Source organism: Anomalospiza imberbis, chromosome 10 (assembly GCF_031753505.1).
Source record: "Anomalospiza imberbis isolate Cuckoo-Finch-1a 21T00152 chromosome 10, ASM3175350v1, whole genome shotgun sequence".
In the NCBI taxonomy this organism is placed as follows: domain Eukaryota; kingdom Metazoa; phylum Chordata; class Aves; order Passeriformes; family Viduidae; genus Anomalospiza; species Anomalospiza imberbis.
Genome location: NC_089690.1, coordinates 24,791,259 through 24,810,087, shown reverse-complemented (window position 1 = coordinate 24,810,087; position 18,829 = coordinate 24,791,259). Strand labels below are relative to the sequence as shown.

At 52.6% G+C, this 18,829-nt stretch overlaps 1 protein-coding gene across 3 annotated transcripts; it reads left to right on the top strand.

Moving 5' to 3' along the window:
• The first annotated feature begins 16,870 nt into the window (after positions 1-16,870).
• Positions 16,871-18,560, top strand: LOC137480257 (transcription cofactor HES-6-like). 3 transcript variants are annotated; one of them, XM_068201336.1, is made up of 4 exons: positions 16,871-16,976; positions 17,052-17,138; positions 17,214-17,295; positions 17,468-18,560. In XM_068201336.1, the coding sequence occupies exons 1-4, from the start codon at positions 16,911-16,913 to the stop codon at positions 17,878-17,880; spliced, it is 648 nt and encodes a 215-aa protein (XP_068057437.1). In that variant the 5' UTR covers positions 16,871-16,910; the 3' UTR covers positions 17,881-18,560. The 3 variants fall into 3 exon arrangements, with proteins under 3 accessions (XP_068057437.1, XP_068057435.1, XP_068057436.1); XM_068201335.1 differs by having other exon boundaries at positions 16,872-16,976; positions 17,380-18,560; XM_068201334.1 differs by having other exon boundaries at positions 17,214-18,560.
• Positions 18,561-18,829: the final 269 nt, after the last annotated feature.

The following is an 18,829-nucleotide window of genomic DNA, read 5'->3' as shown; positions in this document are numbered from 1 at the left end:
GTGGGCAGGGTGTGCAACACCTCCCTGCTGCTGTCTGAAACCAGAGTGCAGCCAGGGGCTCACCACAGCCACGGCTGCTGGGGACAGCATTCCAGCCTGCTGTGACAATCTATATTTATGGGAACACAATACCCACAGGAACACTCTGGGGACTGTCCCAGCTGGCGGAAACAGGGCAGCTCCTGCAATGACACGACGCAGGAGCGAGAGCATGCCAGCCAGCACCTGCCCTGTGTTTGTACAACACCACAATTCAACAGCTGCTGCGTGCCCCCCACACCCCAGACCTCCTGGAAGGTAAATACACTGATGCAGGGTAACCCCAAACTCTCGGCAGCCAGGGCACGCACTCGGTGTCATTGCTGGGCTCTGGAAAGGACAGGCACAGGGATTTGAAACAGCTTCCCTGGCTGCCCACAGGTTTTTTCTTCTCTGAAAACTGCATCTCTTCCTTCTTTCTTTCAAGTGAGTGTGTTATTGCAAAAGACTAGTGAAACTCTGAAATCACACTTGAATGGGCTCTAGGAAATAAAGCCACAACTTAGAAACAAATACTGATTGCAAGAGCAGTGGAGGCCTCTAACAGGCTGAGCAAAGCCAAATTCCAGCCCAGGTGAGCTGTTCTGGGCCAGTGTGGGCACACACAGCCCTGGCTGTTGCCTGAACACAGCAGGAGCTGCTGTGGGTGGTGGAGGGGGTGCATGCAGATGCTATTCCAGTGTCTGATCTGGAGAAATGAGACACACAGTAATTCAAGAACAGAGCAATGATCAGTTTCTCCCCCATCCTCCTTTGCACCCTACATCAGGTGTGAGAGGAAGTCTTGTCAAGCACCAGACCCTTTCCTGGTTTCAGATGATCAAGGGACTAGCAGCACAGTTATATTTAAAGAAAATGAGCAATAGAGAGAAAAGGCCCAGGTTTGCTCTGAGCAGATGGATTCTGCCAAGTTACAGCACACAGCACTTAATCCACACAAAGCCCTGCTAAATTTAGTGACTCAGGCCAGGTAAATCTGCCAAAATACATCCCCCTGGGAGGCATGACCAACACTGCCTGGATATCCATGGGACAACAGCTAATTTAAAACCAGAACTCTTGCACAAAAATACCAAGATGATCTGCTGATTTCAGTGTGCACCTTCAGTGTAGTTTCAGGAGACATATTTCACCAAGAAAAACTGGGATGAACTGAAAGACAAAAAACTCAACAAAGGGAATCCATGAAGGGTGAAACCATCAGGCATCCATAATCGTGTGGGATTTCTTCCCTGCTCTTGGAACCCCGATGCTGGTAGCAGAGCCTTGACCTGAGCACAGCAAAGCACCAAATGGTCCCACTCAGCTCATCTGTTGGCTTTTATTGTGCTGCTCTGACTTGTGTGGAGAATTCCAGGTGGGGAATATAACAGCAGGCAGGCCAGGAGTGCCTCGCTGGTGGTAAAGTTCAGGTGCAATGTGAAGCCCACAATGAGGAACTCTGTGGAGTTCCATCCTGGGGTCACTGCTGAGTCACAGGGTTTGGGTGGTGCATACACAAGGTGGGACAACCAGCAGCATGTGTCACCTTTGGGGACAAGATGGATTTTTAGCCCAGATCTGGAGATGGTAAAAATTTATTAAAGACCAGCCAAGTTTATTCCTGTTACCAGCTGGTTTGGCTGTTGAAATCCTTGAATGGGGTTTTGGTTGCAAGGAGGGGGAGCTGTGCAGCTTTGCCTCCCAGATGGAGCTCAGCAACCCAGACTCTCCGTACCCATCCCCTCTCCACCTCGCCCCAGAGGCTGGAAGGAAGGAAGAACAAGGGAGGGGGATGTACACGAAGGAACATCATGGAAGGAACAGTACAGGAGCAGTGTACTTTGGTGGGTAGGGCACCAGAAGGGCTGGGCCCTTCCTACATCTGCCAGCTGTCAGCCGTGTGACTTTAGGGGAAGCCGTGTCATTTCTCCACCTAACTCTTCCAGTCTGCACAAGCACTTAGATGACAGTGTTTGCAAACTAAAGAATAAAAGTCCTATACATAACAGGCCTACTCAGGGGCAAGTAACCTGTGTGTGCGGTATTCAGAAAATGCACTGTTTTCTTTGGCCACAGCTGTAAAGTGTGCATTGGGCCGTCAATCCTGGCAATGCTACACCACTGAAGTGGACAGTGCAGCAGAGAACAGCACCCAAATAGGATGGAGAGCCTAAAAGGGCCTAAAACACCCCCACACTACCCCAGCAAACAGGCGATCAGCCAAGTGATCACCTTACTTACTACTACTACTATTTCTACTTACTTGCTCCTACTTTCTACTTAACCCTAACCCTGAACCCTAACCCTAACCCACTGAACCCTAACCCTAAAGTGAAGTGTACAGTGTAGCAGAGAACAGCACCCAAACAGGATGGAGAGCCTAAAACTCCCCCACACTACCCCAACAAGCAGGTGATCAGCGAGCAGCCACGCAGCCACGCAGCCTGGCTGCACGATCTGGGGCTGCTGCTATGTCTCTGTCAGGCAGTGACCTTAGGGGCAGACACCCCTGGAGGTTTTTCAACAGCAGAGGCAGGCCCTGGCACAACAAATCAGTCACCAGCTCAGATTTGGCACTGTGGTGAGATGGCAGCTGAGACACTACTGGGCAGGTGTTCACATCTGAAGCCATGAACACAGGGAGGACACTCAGACTCTACCCTTCCTGAGACAGACTGTGCATTGCCTAGGTCTCTCAGGAAACTGATCCACCCAGGCCAACACCACCTGCATTGCCATACCCCCGAAAGAGCTGCAGATGTGTCCCTGCTCTGCTGGAGTGAGAGCTGGGTGAAGCTGCAGGGAGTGCAGGGGGTGCCTGAAGGCAGCCAGGAGCAAGTGCACGCTCAAGCAGCTCAGCCAAAACAGATCAATGGGCACTGAAATGGGAGGGTCCCCATGGAGAGCCACGGTCCACAGAAAGCTGCTGAAAGGAATGGAATGTGTGAGTGAGCAGCTTTCCCCAAGACACGATCTGAATCCACCTGGAGCAGCCCCAGCCAGATGCACCATCTGCTCAGAGCATTCCACAAGGACATGGCGGTCAGCGGTGTCAGAACCAGCCGACAGATCAAGGGGTGCTAATGCAGAACGTATCCCTGAGCCAGCTGGCAGGGAGAGATTGTGGAAGACCTTCAAAAGGGCTGTGTAAGGACTATGCCTCCTGCTTGAGCCAGACTGGAATTTATCGGTGGCATCATATATATATATCATATCAGTGGCATCATATATGCAGAGGTGTGACTGCCACGAGAATGCAGTGGCTCTCCAGAGGGGAAGGAATGACAGGATGGACAGACAGCAGCTGAAAGGTCACCCAGTGAAGAGAAGGCTGCTGTGAGACAGAAGATGGGCCATCCCATCTCGCTGCTCTAACAAAGCAATCAAGCTGTACAGAAGCCCTGGCAGAGGATATGGTTTCACAAGTATCGTTGCAAGCAGAAGGCCACTCAGTCAGATGATCAGGGTAGCAATGAATTCACATCACATTTCTGAAAGTTCACCTACTTGGTGTGATGGCCAGGACGGGCAGGACGATGCAGGACATGGCCAATACAAGCACATGGCTCATGAGTAGTTCAGGGGCATTGTCCTGTCTCTGGAAGGTGCAGGTTACCTCTGCTTTTCTTTTCCTCTTGTCATCTCCTGCAACAACAGATGCTGTTTCTGAGAGCTTGTGGACTGACAATGCAGCTCCTCCTGGGCCTGCCACACAAAAGAGGCCATTGTGCTGCCGTGCCACAGCAAGGACAGCACACAGGACCAGCCAGCAGCAGGCTGGCACTGCCCACCCCTCTGAGCCTCACCTCCCTGCACTGTGCTGCTGCCATCACTCCCTCAGCAAACACCACACTCAGGTGGCTCAGCACTCTGCCCACCACTGCTCCTCAGGTGTCTGAGGTCCAGCAGGCAGAAGAGCAGCACATCCCTCCTGCTCACAGTCCCAGCACACAGGGATGGAATACACACCAGGGGGTTTTCTCTTTGCACCTCAGCTCCTCTGCATGCTCCACACACCAGCATGGTTGTCTGAGGTAAAGGGGCAATCAGAGGGAGCTGTATTACAAACCCAGCTCCTGAAGGCTTTGGAAAGCAGACAGGCATCAATGGGGAAGGTGAGAATTATATCTCTTTTCTTTACGGGATGGTTATATCAGCAACAACATGGACAATGCCTGAAACGGGCGGCTCATAACATGTTTGCTGTATCTTAGGAGTAAGATGAGTCAGTGCAAGAAAAACAAACAAGCAAACAAACAGGCAAGGGCTGGAGGCCAACCAAGGGCTAATTAGCACTGAACAGCACTTGCCAGAAGAGCCCCCTGCTGAGCTACAGCTCCTGCTGGCAAGGGGAGCCGCCAGTCTGTCCAGACAAATCACATCCCACAGCAGCTCCCGAGCAGCAGAGGGCCAAGAAGGCTCTCCTGGGGTTCCCCTCTTGCTGCCCCCCAGGACACCCTCCACAGCACCCTGCAAGGCCAGCTGCCCTTTCTTCTTCACTTCCCCAAGACAAGGGCATGTTGTGAAAACACTTAGGCTGGAGAAGTGCACTTCACTGGAGGACAAACCTCTTGTGGCAGCCTGGATTTTAAGAAAGAAATGTGGAAATTTTACAGGTCTTCCTGTAAAAAAAGTTGGAGTGTCATGAGCTGTCTGCAGCAGAGTCAGGGGACAGTGAGGTGGCTCAGTGCCACCGAGGGCAGCCCTGCAGAAAGGCTCAGCTGCACAACATCTTCATGCTTGGCTTGTTCAGCTGATCTCATTCATGTACAGAAACAAGGCAGGCCCTGGGAACGCAGTGTATTTACTCTGCTTGAGGTGCGTTTTAAAAACCTGATCCAAACAGCATTAAAATTAAATAGCTTGGCAGAGAGCCTATAGAAGAGACTGTATTTCAAGACTTACCTAAACACAAAGATGGTTCATACAATTAGGATGACGGTAAAATGCTGAACTTATTTATGACTTTAGCAATGATGACATATTTGTGATGATTAAGTTCAAGATATGCAGATAACAGGACATGGACAAACTGCTGGGTTCCCTGGACTCCCTTTTTTACTCTTCCCCTCCTCTCCCCTGAGGAAAAAATCCTGCCACAAGCCTCAGTCAATCCTCTCCCAGTAATGTTCAACTTCTCCAGATAAATTTAACAAAGGAACAAGGAAGGAAAAAAACTATGAGGAAATGAAGTTCATGTAAATTCTGTCAACATGGGCATCTGGACTAAGTGAGAGGTCCTGCAAGGGGGGTTTTCATTTTGCTGCGATGCAGAGCCACAAACGATGGGCACAAAGGAGAGAGGATCCCACCAGACAGCACAAAGCCACAGGGAATCAGGGAATCAGGCTTCACCACTCCCAGAGAAGCTCCCTAGGTGGCAAGTGCAGGAGGAGACTTTCTCCTGGAGGCTCACAGCACATCACAAAATATATTAAAGATAGTTTCATATCATCCCTCCTCTCTTTCCCTGGCCATTTGTGTCGCACAAACGCGAAGGACAGTGTTGTTACTGCCCCAGGGTCTTCTGCACACACTGCACCAGGCCTGCTGCTGCCCAGAAAACCTTGCCTTGCTTCTATTCCAAAATCCTGAGTGGGTTCAAACAAAATTCCAGCCACCTTAGCCTGATAGAATAGCTCTCTCCCCTCACACCCACCTTCTGGTCAGGGGGCAAAAGTGTCTCCTTTCCACATCTATTCCCCTTCCTGGACCAATAATCTTCATATGGAGATCAAAATGCCCTGGGAAACTGGAGCAGACAGCCTCCATCTGGATCTGGCTTACTCTGTCAAATGAAAATCACCAGGTACTTTGATCCAAAAATTCTTGAGGACTCTGACAGCATGCTGGCAGTCTTACCCGAGTGAACAGAGTGCCTGAAAAGCCTTTTAGAAGGGACCTGTGGAGGTCTCTAGACCAACAGTAGGTCAGGGTGTCTGCAGCTTTATCTGACAGCCTCAAAAGCCACACAGGAGGGAGGTTCCCTGACCTCTCTGGGTTACCTCCCTGTGCTGCACCAGCCCTGTGGCAGAGGGGGTTTCCCAATACCTTGATCTGAGCCCTGCAAGCTGCATTGTGTGACCCCTTGGTTTGTGAGCTGCCATTGATGGGAAGGAAGAGCCTGACTCCACCAGCTCTGTAACTGCACTTCCAGCGGCTGTGGGATGCTGCCAGACTCCTCTTGGCCTCCTCCTGGCCAGACCAAACAAGTGCCCTTTCCCCAGGTCCTGACCGTGTTGGTGTTCCCCATGGACCCCTCCTCCTCCCCTCCCCACCCCTCTCGCCCTGGGGTCCCAGGATTGGATGCTCCTGCAGCTGTCATTGCACAGACCCGGAGTCCTGCCCACAGGCCAGCACTCAGCGTTTCTGGAGCTGTGAAGCAGCCTGGTGCCAGGCAGTCTGCCATGGATAAATTCCATCCAGCAGGACCACGGAAGAGGTGTTGCAGTGAACTAGTGAGCAGTTCAGGGTGAAAAGAGACCTCCCAATAACTTACAACAGTGAGCAGTAGTGAGCTGCTCAGTGTAAAACACGTGGGTCCAGAGTGCCAGCCCTGCTCAGGCTGCTGCTGCAAATATTGAATGAAGTTTGTCCTGCCCTCCCCAGAGACTCACCCCACACCACCATGGGGCTCACCTTGCCTTGGGGGGCCTCAGGTAGTGCCTCTGTCTGGAGAAGGAGCAGGAAACTTGGAAGCTTTCAAGATCGCTTCCTCCTTCAGAGAAATTCAGTGCAAATAACATTATTGACACAACAGAGAGGCAGAGCGCACTCGAGTAAATCATTCAGGTGCCCTCCCCACCCGGGCCTGAACTCAAACATCGTAAAGCCTCTTCCTGGGACCCAACACAAACAGAATAAAAGCAGCCTTGTAGCCAGGACACGAAGCCAGAGTTCCCCTCTCTTAACCCCTAACCCACAGTCCCCGCTCCCCTTCCCTTCTTGCTTTCACAATCCCAAGAGGTGGGTGTGTCTGGCCTTAAAGGAAAAATTGAAAGCAAGTCTCCTGCTTGATGCCAGACAGGGCTTGCCAAGAGACGCCAAGAGCAGGGGCAGCCCCTGTCCTGGTGCAAGCAGTGCTGCCCACGAGCCCTGTGCGTGCCTAGATCCAGGATGGATGAGCACCCGTCTGAAGCCTTAAATCAGCTCCAAGGGTTAGGAGGGCTTCATACACACCCACACAAGGTCTTCTGACAATTTCCAAATGGCTTCTAGCTAAGAATATGGATTTCCTAAGTCTCCCTTTCAAGAGACTTAGCTGTCTCCCAGTGTGTTTAGATGGCTGGTGTTTGGGTTCCTTCTCAGAGCTCAAGATTTTCTCTTTGTAAAGTTTGGGTTCCTTCTCAGAGCTCAAGACTTTCTCTTTGTAAATCTTCTCTTCTATAAAAAACAATAAGAAATAAATGCATAAAAACCAGACAGTCATCACAATACAGGAACTTTACCTAGAAGAGAAAATCCTAGAAAACAGGAAGAATTCTAGGAGAGATGACCGGGTCAACATAGCTGTGGGGAGATGCTGAAGGAAACCACATGCTCCAGCACTTGCAGGACCTGCTAAACACAACTCACATGAGAGCCAAAAGAAACTCATGACAGCTTCTTCCACCTGCACTTTGGACTACATTTATCACCAGTTTCCCCAAAAAGCACCACACACTTTTGGCAGAGAGTTTGGGAGAGATGGGAGGAAGAAAGGTGAGAATCCAAAGGCATTCAGGATGCTGCAGGATGCCACCAGGCAGAAACACCTTCAGAAATCATCCTCCACTAGCATATGTCATCTCCTGCCCTCCTGGGCTGATTGCTCCTCACAGAGGGACACGAGGGCAGCAGTGGGGCAGGCACATCCCACCCAAAGAGAAGGGCTCTCCTCTGGGGGAGTGCCACACCAGGACCAAAGGTCCTGTCCTACTGTACATGTAGGTGAACCTGGTGGGAAGAAATGATGATGTTTGACTCTAGTTTAGAAGGTTGAATTTTTTTTTATTATTAATTATTAGTTTGTATTATATTATATTATAATACATTAATGTGTTATTTAAAGGAGATACTAAAACTACACACCTACTTGTTCTAACTACTATATCTAACTCACAACTCGTGACCCTTTCTCAAGAGTCTAGACACAGGTGGATTGGATTGGCCATCAGGCTCAAACAATCCTCACCAGAATCTAATTAAGTAATCACCTCAAGTAAACAATTTTCTAAACACATTTTACATGGGGAAAAACAAGGAGCAGAAATAGAAATTGTTTTTCTTTCTTCTGTGTTCTTCTATAAAAAAATCTTGAGAGAGAAAAGAATGTGCCTGCCACACCGTCCTTCTGCATGAGGAGCAGCACCAGCACCTGTGGGGACACTGCCGGAGGGTGCTGTGACCTGCTGATGTTCCCAGCAGCAGCACACGGGCACAGCCCAGCCCAGCCCTGCAGTGGTGCCACCCTGCAGTGGTGCCGCCCTGCAGTGGTGCCACCCTGCAGCGGTGCCACCCTGCAGTGGTGCCGCCCTGCAGTGGTGCCACCCTGCAGTGGTGCCACCCTGCAGTGGTGCCACCCTGCAGCGGTGCCACCCTGCAGCCCCCAGGCCCCTGCCATGGCCAGGGACACGCCAGGGCTCAATCCGGCCAGGCCCGGGCTGCTGCCGGAGAGCTGCGGGAGGCAGCCCGGCCCTGCCTGCCCGGCCTGGCTGCGTCTCAAGCGCTGGCAGGTCGGGACTAGCAGTGCTGCCCTCGCTGTCCACAGTAAGAGTGCCCAGAGGATCGGATCTGTGTGCATTGACAGCTGGGGCCAGGCCTGAGGGCTGCCTGCAGCCAGCTGCAGCCTGCCTCAGAGCCTGTGCTTGAAACGTCTGCTCTGTGCTTCCTCATCCTCCACGTGAGCCCTTCAAGGAACCAGCCTGGTTCTCCTGGCGTGTCTCTAATTACAGCTTAGAGGTGGGAATGAGCTCTGCTCACACCAGGCCGCTGTGGGTTTGGTGCTGGCCAGCTGCTGGAGCCGGGGTCTTGTAGAGGACGGCTTGATCCCAGACACCCAGCACGGAGTGGGGCACTGACAAGGTGATTTCTTCCCTGATCCTGAAGTCTGTCCAGAAAGCCTTGAAGAGCAAAGCTCAGGGTGGTGCCAGAGTGGATGGCCAGCAGGACAGGAGCTGGAGGTGCCAGAGTGGATGGCCAGCAGGACAGGAGCTGGAGGTGCCAGAGGAGGTGGCCAGCAGGACACGAGCTGGAGGTGCCAGAGTGGATGGCCAGCAGGACAGGAGCTGGAGGTACCAGAGTGGATGGCCAGCAGGACAGGAGCTGGAGGTGCCAGAGGCGATGGCCAGCAGGGCAGGAGCTGGAGGTGCCAGAGGAGATGGCCAGCAGGACAGGAGCTGGAGGTGCCAGAGGAGATGGCCAGCAGGGCAGGAGCTGGAGGTGCCAGAGGAGGTGGCCAGCAGGGCAGGAGCTGGAGGTGCCAGAGGAGGTGGCCAGCAGGACAGGAGCTGGAGGTGCCAGAGGAGGTGGCCAGCAGGACAGGAGCTGGAGGTGTCTCTAAGGGCAAGCTTCAGTGATTTCCCTTTAGGGCCGGACACAATACTCCTAACAAAGTTTGTTCGGTGTTTATACCCCTATAGGCCAGGGGCATTTTATAGCCCACCTGGAGCACGTGCCTCTTATGACACTTAGGAAGGCACTGGTCACAGCCCCAGAGCTCTTGCTCCCAGCTGGGGGCACAGCTGTCAAATGAGCTTGCTGAGGGATGCAGGCAGCTCAGCAGCTCTGGGGACGAGCCACCCCAGCTCTCACACAGCCCTGGCAGACCACACAGCACTCCTCTGAAAGGGCTGCAGGGCAGGAAGCAGAGAATAGCCCAGGCACAGTTGCCCACATTCTCACTTTGTACGTTCCTTTTCAGACCTACCCTCTAATTACAGTTTTAGGCCGTGTATCACTGGGATTTTGATTTGCCCCAGCAATGTGCACCAGGCTTGAGTGGATCTAGTCCTTCCACTCTGCTCAGAACCCCCTGTTTGTGCACATGAGCAAACTTGGTGTTTGCTTTTCTATTAATTACGAGGACACAGAAGCTATGGCTGTGCTAAGAAATTCTTACTGGATTGTTTATAGAACATTGAGTAATCCCCAGAAACCAATAAAATGGCTTCACCCCCTAAACTAGCCATTTCAGAGTCCAGTTAAACTGGATCCTGAATTCAAGGAGTAAATGAACCCCTTCCCAACATGCCCCATTAAACCAGGTGTGCTGCAGGAATAGTGCTGCCCTTTCATCAGACTTAAAAAAAACCCAAACCAAAATAAAGCATTTTAAATCTCTATAAAAATAACATGGTTTAATATAAGCTAACAGTTTTTCTCTTTTAAGTCACCCTGCAAAACATAAATAGGAGCCTACATGGTGTTCCTGACTTTCCATGGTTCCACTGTTCTTTCCTGAGCTTTTTTGCATCTGTGATTTGTGACTAGCCGGGTGAGCTGGCTGCAATGTCCTGTGCCTGCTGACACTGGCAGAATCATGGGAGCAGCCCTCATTTCTTACAGATTTTGGAGGCACAGCACCTCAGAAGGTCCCTTCCATCACCAAAAGCCAGAACATGGAAAACAGCAGGAAGACATTTGGCATTTTTCTTGAAACACCTGAGTCTCACTAAAAAAAGACATGAAGAAAAATGAGGATCCAGGCAGAAAAATGACAGTCCTGGAGAACTGTGTTCCCCTCTGCCAGCTGTAATTCTACATCGTGTTCCTGAAGCCTTGTAGAGTTTGTGTTTCCCTGTGCTCAAGCTCCAGAGCAATTTCTTAGTGCAAGTATTCAAAAACATTATGCTCCTCTTAAACTGTGCTAAGCTCCTCCAGAAGGGACAAATACATCTGGAGAGGAGGGAAAGGCAGCACTCCCCTGCTGGTTCAGAGCTGCCTGCTAAGCTTCCTTCACACAACCACCTCTCAATGCCTTCCAGCAGCACTTTAACCGTGGTCTTCACCAAAACGGGTGCAAGGAGCTCTTGCAGAGGCTTAGGGGGCTCCACCACGAGCATAAATTAAGTGAGCATCAATTTCACTATGCCAAACAGATGAGCTGTTCTGGGCAGCATGGCTAAAATCCATCCTAAACTCAGAGTGGTTAAAAAACACCCTTTTCCATAGTACACAGCAGAACAAGCCGAACAAGCCCTCAGGTTCCTTTTCCCACCCCATTTAAAGAACCCTGGGTTACAGAGTGCCACAAACTTGAAGAAACACCAGCTTGGAGCTGGAATATGGCACAGTTAGGACAAGATCCACAAATATCTGTAGCTGTGGCCATGCCCCAGGTTGTTGATGGACACCTCCAGAAAACACATCTGTCTGATCTGAGGCATCCCCTGCAGCTGGATCAAACCCAGTATTTGTGCAAAACACAAAATGGGGTGCCAAGACTCTTAGCTGGTCTCTGCTTCTAAAATATTTTGACTTAGAAAAGACCAGTGTTTCTCAAAATTGACCATAAAATATATTCTGTCATTGCTAAAAAGGATCTCACAGACTTCCCCTAGGGAGCAGGACTTTTCCCCACGTACAGAATATGCAATTTGTGAAGTGAACGCAAACCTCTGAGGGACAGTGAAAGGGGCATTTTCTAGAGCATTTCACAAAACACACAGGAGCGAAGTTCAGAGCCTGATTATGTACATGTTAATCTGATAAAAATAAAACCTGTGTCCTGTCAACAAACGTGGAGTGTCACAGCCAGAGGTACAGGCTGGGAGTTACCCTGGGCACGCACGGCATGTCAGAGGAAATACTCTCTGAAGGACACACGCTTTAAAAGCTTTCAGCCCTCGTCAGGATTGTGTTTAAGGGCTTCAGCGCCTTCTCTGAAGCAAATGTACTTTAATGAGGATGCCTGTAAGGCATTTAGGAACTAATATAAATATCTTGCAGAGGAGGACTGTGATACACGCAGCCTTGTTACAAACATAGCATAAAGCCTATGATGAAAACAGCCCCATGATAAAGACAACTTTCAATTACCAAAATTGTTAGAGACACCAAATACAAGAGGCTTCCCTGGAAATATAATGTTACTGCTCCCTGTAGCACCACAGGCAGTCTCTGGGTTTTTTTAATCCAACTGAAAAAACCCTCTGTACTTGCTTCAGACAATTATTCTCACCTCCCTGAAATACCTTCCACAAATGTAATGTGCCCAGGTGATGCTCTCTGTAACCTCAAGGGCACAGGATCCTGCCACAGTCACTGACAACAGACCACAGCTAAATGGCAGGAGCTGAAGCAGTTTACAAAGCTTTCTGCGTTCAGGCTTCTCTTTGTGGGAGCCAACAGGGTGACAAGGTAAGAAACATGGCACTGAGGGTTTTGCTGGGGCAGTGCCCCCCATGCACAGCACCCATCCATCCCTCACCATCGGGCAGAGGCTCTGCTCTCCTCTCTGCTTGTTCAGCACAGCCCCTCACCATTTCTTCCATTTGGAAATCACCACCTCTGAAATGGCAAAAAGTCAAAGCACCTTTGACAGAAGGCTGGGCCCATCTTCTCAGACAAAGGGGACCCCCAGCTTCCACAGGAACAAATGCAGTCGTGGGGCTCTTCTGTGAATGGACATAAGACCCTTTTGAATGCTACTCATTAGTGTTTTGGCTGGCATGAACTGTTCCTCTGTGCCCCAGCTGATGAACACTAGCACTGCTGCCAAGTCTGCTGATAAATAAATAAGGATAGGAGAAGCCTTATGGTTTTTGAAAAGGGCAGCAGGAACTCAGTGCTCAAGGCAGCAAACACAATTTGCAGTAACAAACAGACTGGAGTCCAAGAGAGCTCAGTGGTGATATTCAACCCTATTTTCCTCTTAAACATCAGCTATTAACAGCAGAGAAATCGATGGCTCTGAGGGCAGCTAGGATCCAGCTGATGGGGAACGCTGCAGCCTTCTCCCAACAGCCTTCCTCATTCCCTCCATTTATCACCTACAGCCTCAGCTCTTCCAGCTCCAGCCTCACTCCTCTGCTCCTCGGCTCTGCAAGCAGGACTAATCTTCATCAGTGACAAGGCAAGAGACTAATTACAGTACACATTTCATTTGTGACTGGACCCCAGGGAGAGGAGGAGGGGGAAGAAAGCTTTTTGCTTGCTCTGCCAGCTAAACAGTTTGTATTTGTTAGTGCAGAAATAAGTCTGATGGCAGCCAACTGATGCCTAAGCAGCGGCTCACCCATTAACCTCACATCCACAGTTCACACCCACCACCATTTATATGCACCATTAATATTTATAAGGATGACGTGTCTTTTTGACAGGAACTTGAGCCTCCAGTGACAACAGATGTTATGCCATTTATGAAAGAAACTACTCAAGCATTTCCAATGGACCTTGTGCATGCTCATCATGTCTTTATCCCGTGCCCTGATTGTATTATCCCCGCAGAGCCTGGGTCACCTCCTGACTCCAGTCCAAGGGCATGCATGGCAGCCACACTTGCCTGTAGAGTACTCAAAAATGTTTTGAGCTTCATTATGTCTCTGTGAATGCTCTTCTCGGAGCCAGAGACCTTCCAAATGCACCTGCCAACTGAAACAGAAGCGTGTGAGGCCATGACGTGTCAGAAATGAGGATTTGCCACTTACCTGGGTCTCCAAAACACATGGCACATAGCTGAGGCTGCAGGATGGCCTCCCACAGTTGCCCTTGCCACTGTCACCACAGCTGCATTAGTGCTTATGCATTACCTAGAAAGAATTAAAGCCTGTTTTATAGTGTGTTATAATGCTCTACACACAGGCTTGCAGGAGAACACATGCAGCAAGGCCCAGATGCCATTATCTCTGCTAAAACGATGCTGTTCCTTGGCTAAACTGCCATTTGTAGCTTGTGTAGGAGCCTGTCTATGTCAGGACAGAGCTCCCTACTCTAGCAAAGGTTAAACTCCCACCCTTCATGCAGGAGGAAGCAGTGCCTGTACACATCCCCTCAGCAGGGAGCAGGATGGGCTTAACCTGGATAAAATACAGATGAGTCGATGGGTTTAGTGAAATCTTCAGGAACCACCATGCATGGACAAACACCGAGGAATTGGACAAGGCATCTAAGGAATGTTTTCTTTTACTAGATTGCAGTTGACATTTCCATTAAAATGCATGAGATTACCATGATTTGCTTCACCTGATGTGATGGAACTTGTTTAAAGTAGCTCAGAAATGTCACATTGTCCCTGTGGGCTAGAGGAGATAGCCTGCAGTGACTTCCTCCTCCAGAATGGCAGCTCTAGTGATGCCCTGATATTTATGGCACATATATTTTTAATGCCCTGCACAAACAGCTCCAGCATTTGTCAACTCATTTGACCTGCAGCTTTTCAAAGAAAATACAAAAAGACATGCTGCAGAACAAGAGCCAGCGATGTGTACAATGCCTTGCCATCAGCACCCGCCCAGTCAGAGCAGAAACAGGATGTTACAGCCATGGCCAACTCTTTCTGGCTGTTCTTAGCCAAGATTTGCTGCTGAAGTCTCCTCGTGCATCCAGAAGTGCTCACCTTGGTGCTCCTCACTGCTCAAAAACCCAGACTGAGGCTTGTGAGAGATCATTGCTGTTCAGCAGCCACGGGTTTCCTCACCCAAATCCTGACACCTCTGAACCTCGACTGGGGTGAATTCGGGAGCTCCTTCACTTCTCATTTCCCTATGTTTACAAAGCAACACCTCAAACCCAAGTTAGCTGTGAAACACAGCTGCTGCAAACACCTGCAGTGAAGAGGCCTGGCAGGTTTGGGGACTGCACACGATTTTCACCAGTGTTAACCCCACTGTTTGAGCAGTGAATACATGACTATTTGTGTGGTTTGCTTTTACCCCCGCCAGCAACCAGGCCCACCCACTTCCCCCCACCCCCATTCTAGGAAAAGCTGAGCTTTCTCTGAAGAGAAAACAAGCTCACAAACGCTTGGAATTCGTATTTTACCAACGATTACATACATTGTGTGTAACTGGACATTTCCCAAGCGTGTGTGTGCATTTGTGTGTTTTTATACACCTCTGATGACCTTAGGTGCCTAGTTTTGGTTCAGAACGAAGACGGTTCTTCAAAATTGGGACACCCATTACTTTGCTGCAGTTTGCATGCATACAGTCGTGGTTTTCCCCTGCCACTTAGGTAGACTAACTATGCATCAGCCGGGCACTGAACAGCCACAGGTGTCTCTATTTAAATACAAAAATGTTCTGTACCTGGCCTGGTCCAAACAGTATTTCTGCTTAGCCAGCATTAATTATATCATCAAAAAGAACGAGCTGCTTGCCACATTGTGTCACACAGAGAATTCAGTGCATCAGAGGCAGAAGGACAGATTTAGACATCCAGCCCCCAGTACATCCCACTCTGCTCCTGCCTGGTGCAGGGAAACTTGTCACCACCTGAACAGACTCTGATAAAACCCAAGCACTGATGCTTTAACATAAAAGGACAAAACACACCAGAAACACCTTTCTGAAAATAACACTTCCTGTCCACTGTGATACAAAACAAAGAGTGGCCCAAGCTTAGGTCTCCAGCCAGGATATCCCACGTCCTGGCTTTACCCTTCTGCACTCCGTGATGGCTTTGGGCAGGCAGCGCCGAACCTCTCCATCCCAGCCTGCTGTCCTGTCACACATGGATTAGCACAGCGTAGGCACGGAGCTGTACACGGCGCTTTGAAGATGACGAGCAGCGTTAAGCACCAGCGGGGCTGCCAGCGGTAAGAGCCAGCCCGGCCTTTCCCGGAGCACGTGCCGGTACCCGCTGGGCCACACGGGACCCGGCTCCGACCCAGGCGTGGCTCCGGCTCACGCCAGACCTCTCCGCAAGGATAGCTTCAGCACCACCACAGCCAAAGGGCTTTCTGAGGCGAGACAAAGCGGGAGGAAGCCGGAGCAGGAGGGGAGCTATGCCGGACACGGAGAGAGGCGAGCGGGCGGCTCCGCGCCGCCAGCGCCGGTTCAAGGGGGAACGCGTCTCCCGTTTCCTCGGGCGGCAAAAATATGACACGCATTAGCGAGGAGAATAAAAGCAGGGAAACAAAGGAGCGGGAGCGAACACCTGTCGCTCTCCTCGGGGACGAGCCCTAATGCTTTTATTTGCCTCGGTCTGCCGGGGGAACTGCAGCTGCCAACTGTCATCAGCATCAAGTTACCGCACAAAGCTGCCCGGCTCTTTCAGCCGGGGAGGCGGACGCGCCGGGGCCGACACCGAGCTCTCCGGGCCCAGCTGCCCGTGGCCACCGGGCAGGCGAGCAGCCCCGGGGCTGGGGATGCCCCGCACAGCCACGGCCACAACGAGCGCGTCCTGCCGCTGGCACGGGGCAGGACAACACCAGCTCCGTGGCCGGCTGTGCCTGCTTAGCCCCACGGCTTCCCGGTCACGGCTCAGACCGACTCTTGCACGCCCAGGTCGGTGCTGATGCCTCGCCGGCACCTAGCCGGCCCCACAGTGCCCTCCGTTCCACGAACACCCCAGCGGCACACACGGGTGTTCCGAGGCCCTGAGCCCGTAACGACTGCTGGGGTTTGGGGTTCGTTGGGACCCAGCCGGCCCGCGGAGCCGCACGCTGCCGGCGGGGGCCCGGCCCGCTCCGGCCCGCTCCCGATCCCGCTCCGGGGCCGGGCTCGGCACCGGGGCCGCCCCGCCCCGCCCCGCCCCGCCCCGCCCCGCCCCGCCCCGCCCCGCCCCGCCCCGCCCCGCCCCGCCCCGCCGCAGACAAAGCGCGCGGCCGCCATTGGTCCGTTCGGCCAACGCTCGGCGCTGCCCGCGCGGCGCGGCCAATGGGCTCATTGACATGCAAATCGCGGGGTATAAAAGGGGCGGCGCGGGGCGGGAGCGGCGCGGAGCGCAGCGAGCGGAGCGGCGCGGCCATGGCGCCGGGCAGGGACCGCCCGCCGCACGGCGAGGGCTGCGCGGGGCCCCGCGGCGACCGGAGGGTGAGCGGCGGGCGGGGCCGGGCCGGGCCCAGCGGGGCGGCGGGAGGTGGGCTGACGGCGCTGTTGTCCCCGCAGACGAGGAAGCCGCTGGTGGAGAAGAAGCGCCGGGCGCGCATCAACGAGAGCCTGCGGGAGCTGCGGATGCTGCTGGCCGACAGCGAGGTGAGGCGGCGGCGCGGCGGGGCGGGGGCCGGCGGGGCCCGAGGCCGCGCTGACGGCCGCGGCGCCCCGGGTCAGTTTCAGGCGAAGCTGGAGAACGCGGAGGTGCTGGAGCGGACGGTGCGGCGGGTGCGGGCCGCGCTGGAGCGCCGCGCCCGCGGTGAGTGCCGGCCCGGGGGGCGGCGGGGGGCGCCCGGCCCGGCCCGCGCCTCACCCGCGCCCCTCTCTGTCCCCCGCGGCGCAGGGGGCGGGCGGCGGCTCCTGGAGGCCAGCGAGCGCTTCGCCGCCGGGTACATCCAGTGCATGCACGAGGTGCACACCTTCGTCTCCAGCTGCCCCGGCATCGACGCCACCACGGCCGCCGAGCTGCTCAACCACCTGCTGGAGTCCATGCCCCTCAGCGAGGGCGGCTGCCCGGACTCGATCACGGACGTTGCGGGGGAGCCGGCCCTCGGTCGCTGGCCCGCCGGCGAGGCGCCGGTGCTGCCGGCCGGAGCTCGCCCGGGCCCGGCCCTGCCCGCCCCGGCGCTCTCGCCCTCCCCCAGCGAAGAGACCTGCTCCGACTCGGACGAGGCGGAGGCCGGGCCGGGCCAGACCAGCACGGACGGACTGGACGCGTCCCAGACGCGGGGCCTGCCCTCGCCCTCCTCCCCCAAATCCATGTGGAGACCCTGGTAACAGCGGAGAGGAGTCAGCGCCGACCTGCCCGTGGGGAGGGCAGGGTGCCCCGCACACCGTGTGCTGAGTGTGAGTGCCTGTGTGTCTGTCTGTGTGAGTGCCTGTGTGTCTGTCTGTGTGTCTGTCTGTGGGAGTGCGCGGCTGGCAGCGCCGTGACTGCGGGCTCGGGCACTCTGACGCTGTCCCACCCTGACAGCCTAATAGCGAACGCGTTAACATGTCATCCCTGTGCGTGAGTGGCATTTTGTAACTTTGGGGGTTGTTTTTACGAGAGGATGGGGGGGGAGGAGGGAAGTGGTTTGTAGTAGCAAAGCTCTCTGGTGGTAACACAGCAGTTATTTTATAACCCTGCCTGTTTCTTCTTGGCCCTTAGAAGTGCCCCAAACACCACTACCTTTTGAGCAAAAACCCTTGTGCATTTTAAATCAAGATAGTTTATTCCAGGAGAAGCTGGAGCTAAGTCTGCATGCACGGTTTTAAGCGTTCTAGTGATAGCACAGACCCCTGAAAGGTGTCTGTACCTGATAGCAGCCTAAAGTCTCACCTTTAGTGAAGGGAGAGAAAACTAGAAACTTGTTGGAATTAGACATTTTAAAAGATGTTGGTGACAGGGTGCCTTTTAGAAATGAGTGTCTTTATGCACATTTTGCTTTTAGCACATTTGAATTTATTGTGACTTTATGTATATTAGGGTGTCAAATGTTTATTTTTAATCTTTAATAAAAAAACCCTGAATTCACAACGTGGTATATACTGTGTAATGTGGTGCTCTTCTAACCCATTTAAAAACATTAAAAATACAGCTCCCTCTTGTTGGCTCTTAACACCAGTATGTGTATATCATGGAAACAATGCTGGTAATTAAGCACTTAAGTCCTGTACTAAGCATTGTTAACTATTGGCATTCAAATATTTCTTCTGTCTAATTCTAGTTGACATTTAAGTTTATTGAATGAGCAAGGTGAGACTGGCTAAGGTTGGTCCTAGGCCACAGAGTTTGGGGCTGGTTGGTCTGG

Bases quoted from the DNA above. Each gene is read 5' to 3' on its own strand.
- LOC137480257 (XM_068201334.1), top strand. From the start codon at position 16,911: ATGGCGCCGGGCAGGGACCGCCCGCCGCACGGCGAGGGCTGCGCGGGG. The intron at 16,977-17,051 runs GTGAGCGGCGGG...TTGTCCCCGCAG, and splicing joins GGCCCCGCGGCGACCGGAGG to ACGAGGAAGCCGCTGGTGGA. The intron at 17,139-17,213 runs GTGAGGCGGCGG...GCCCCGGGTCAG, and splicing joins TGCTGCTGGCCGACAGCGAG to TTTCAGGCGAAGCTGGAGAA.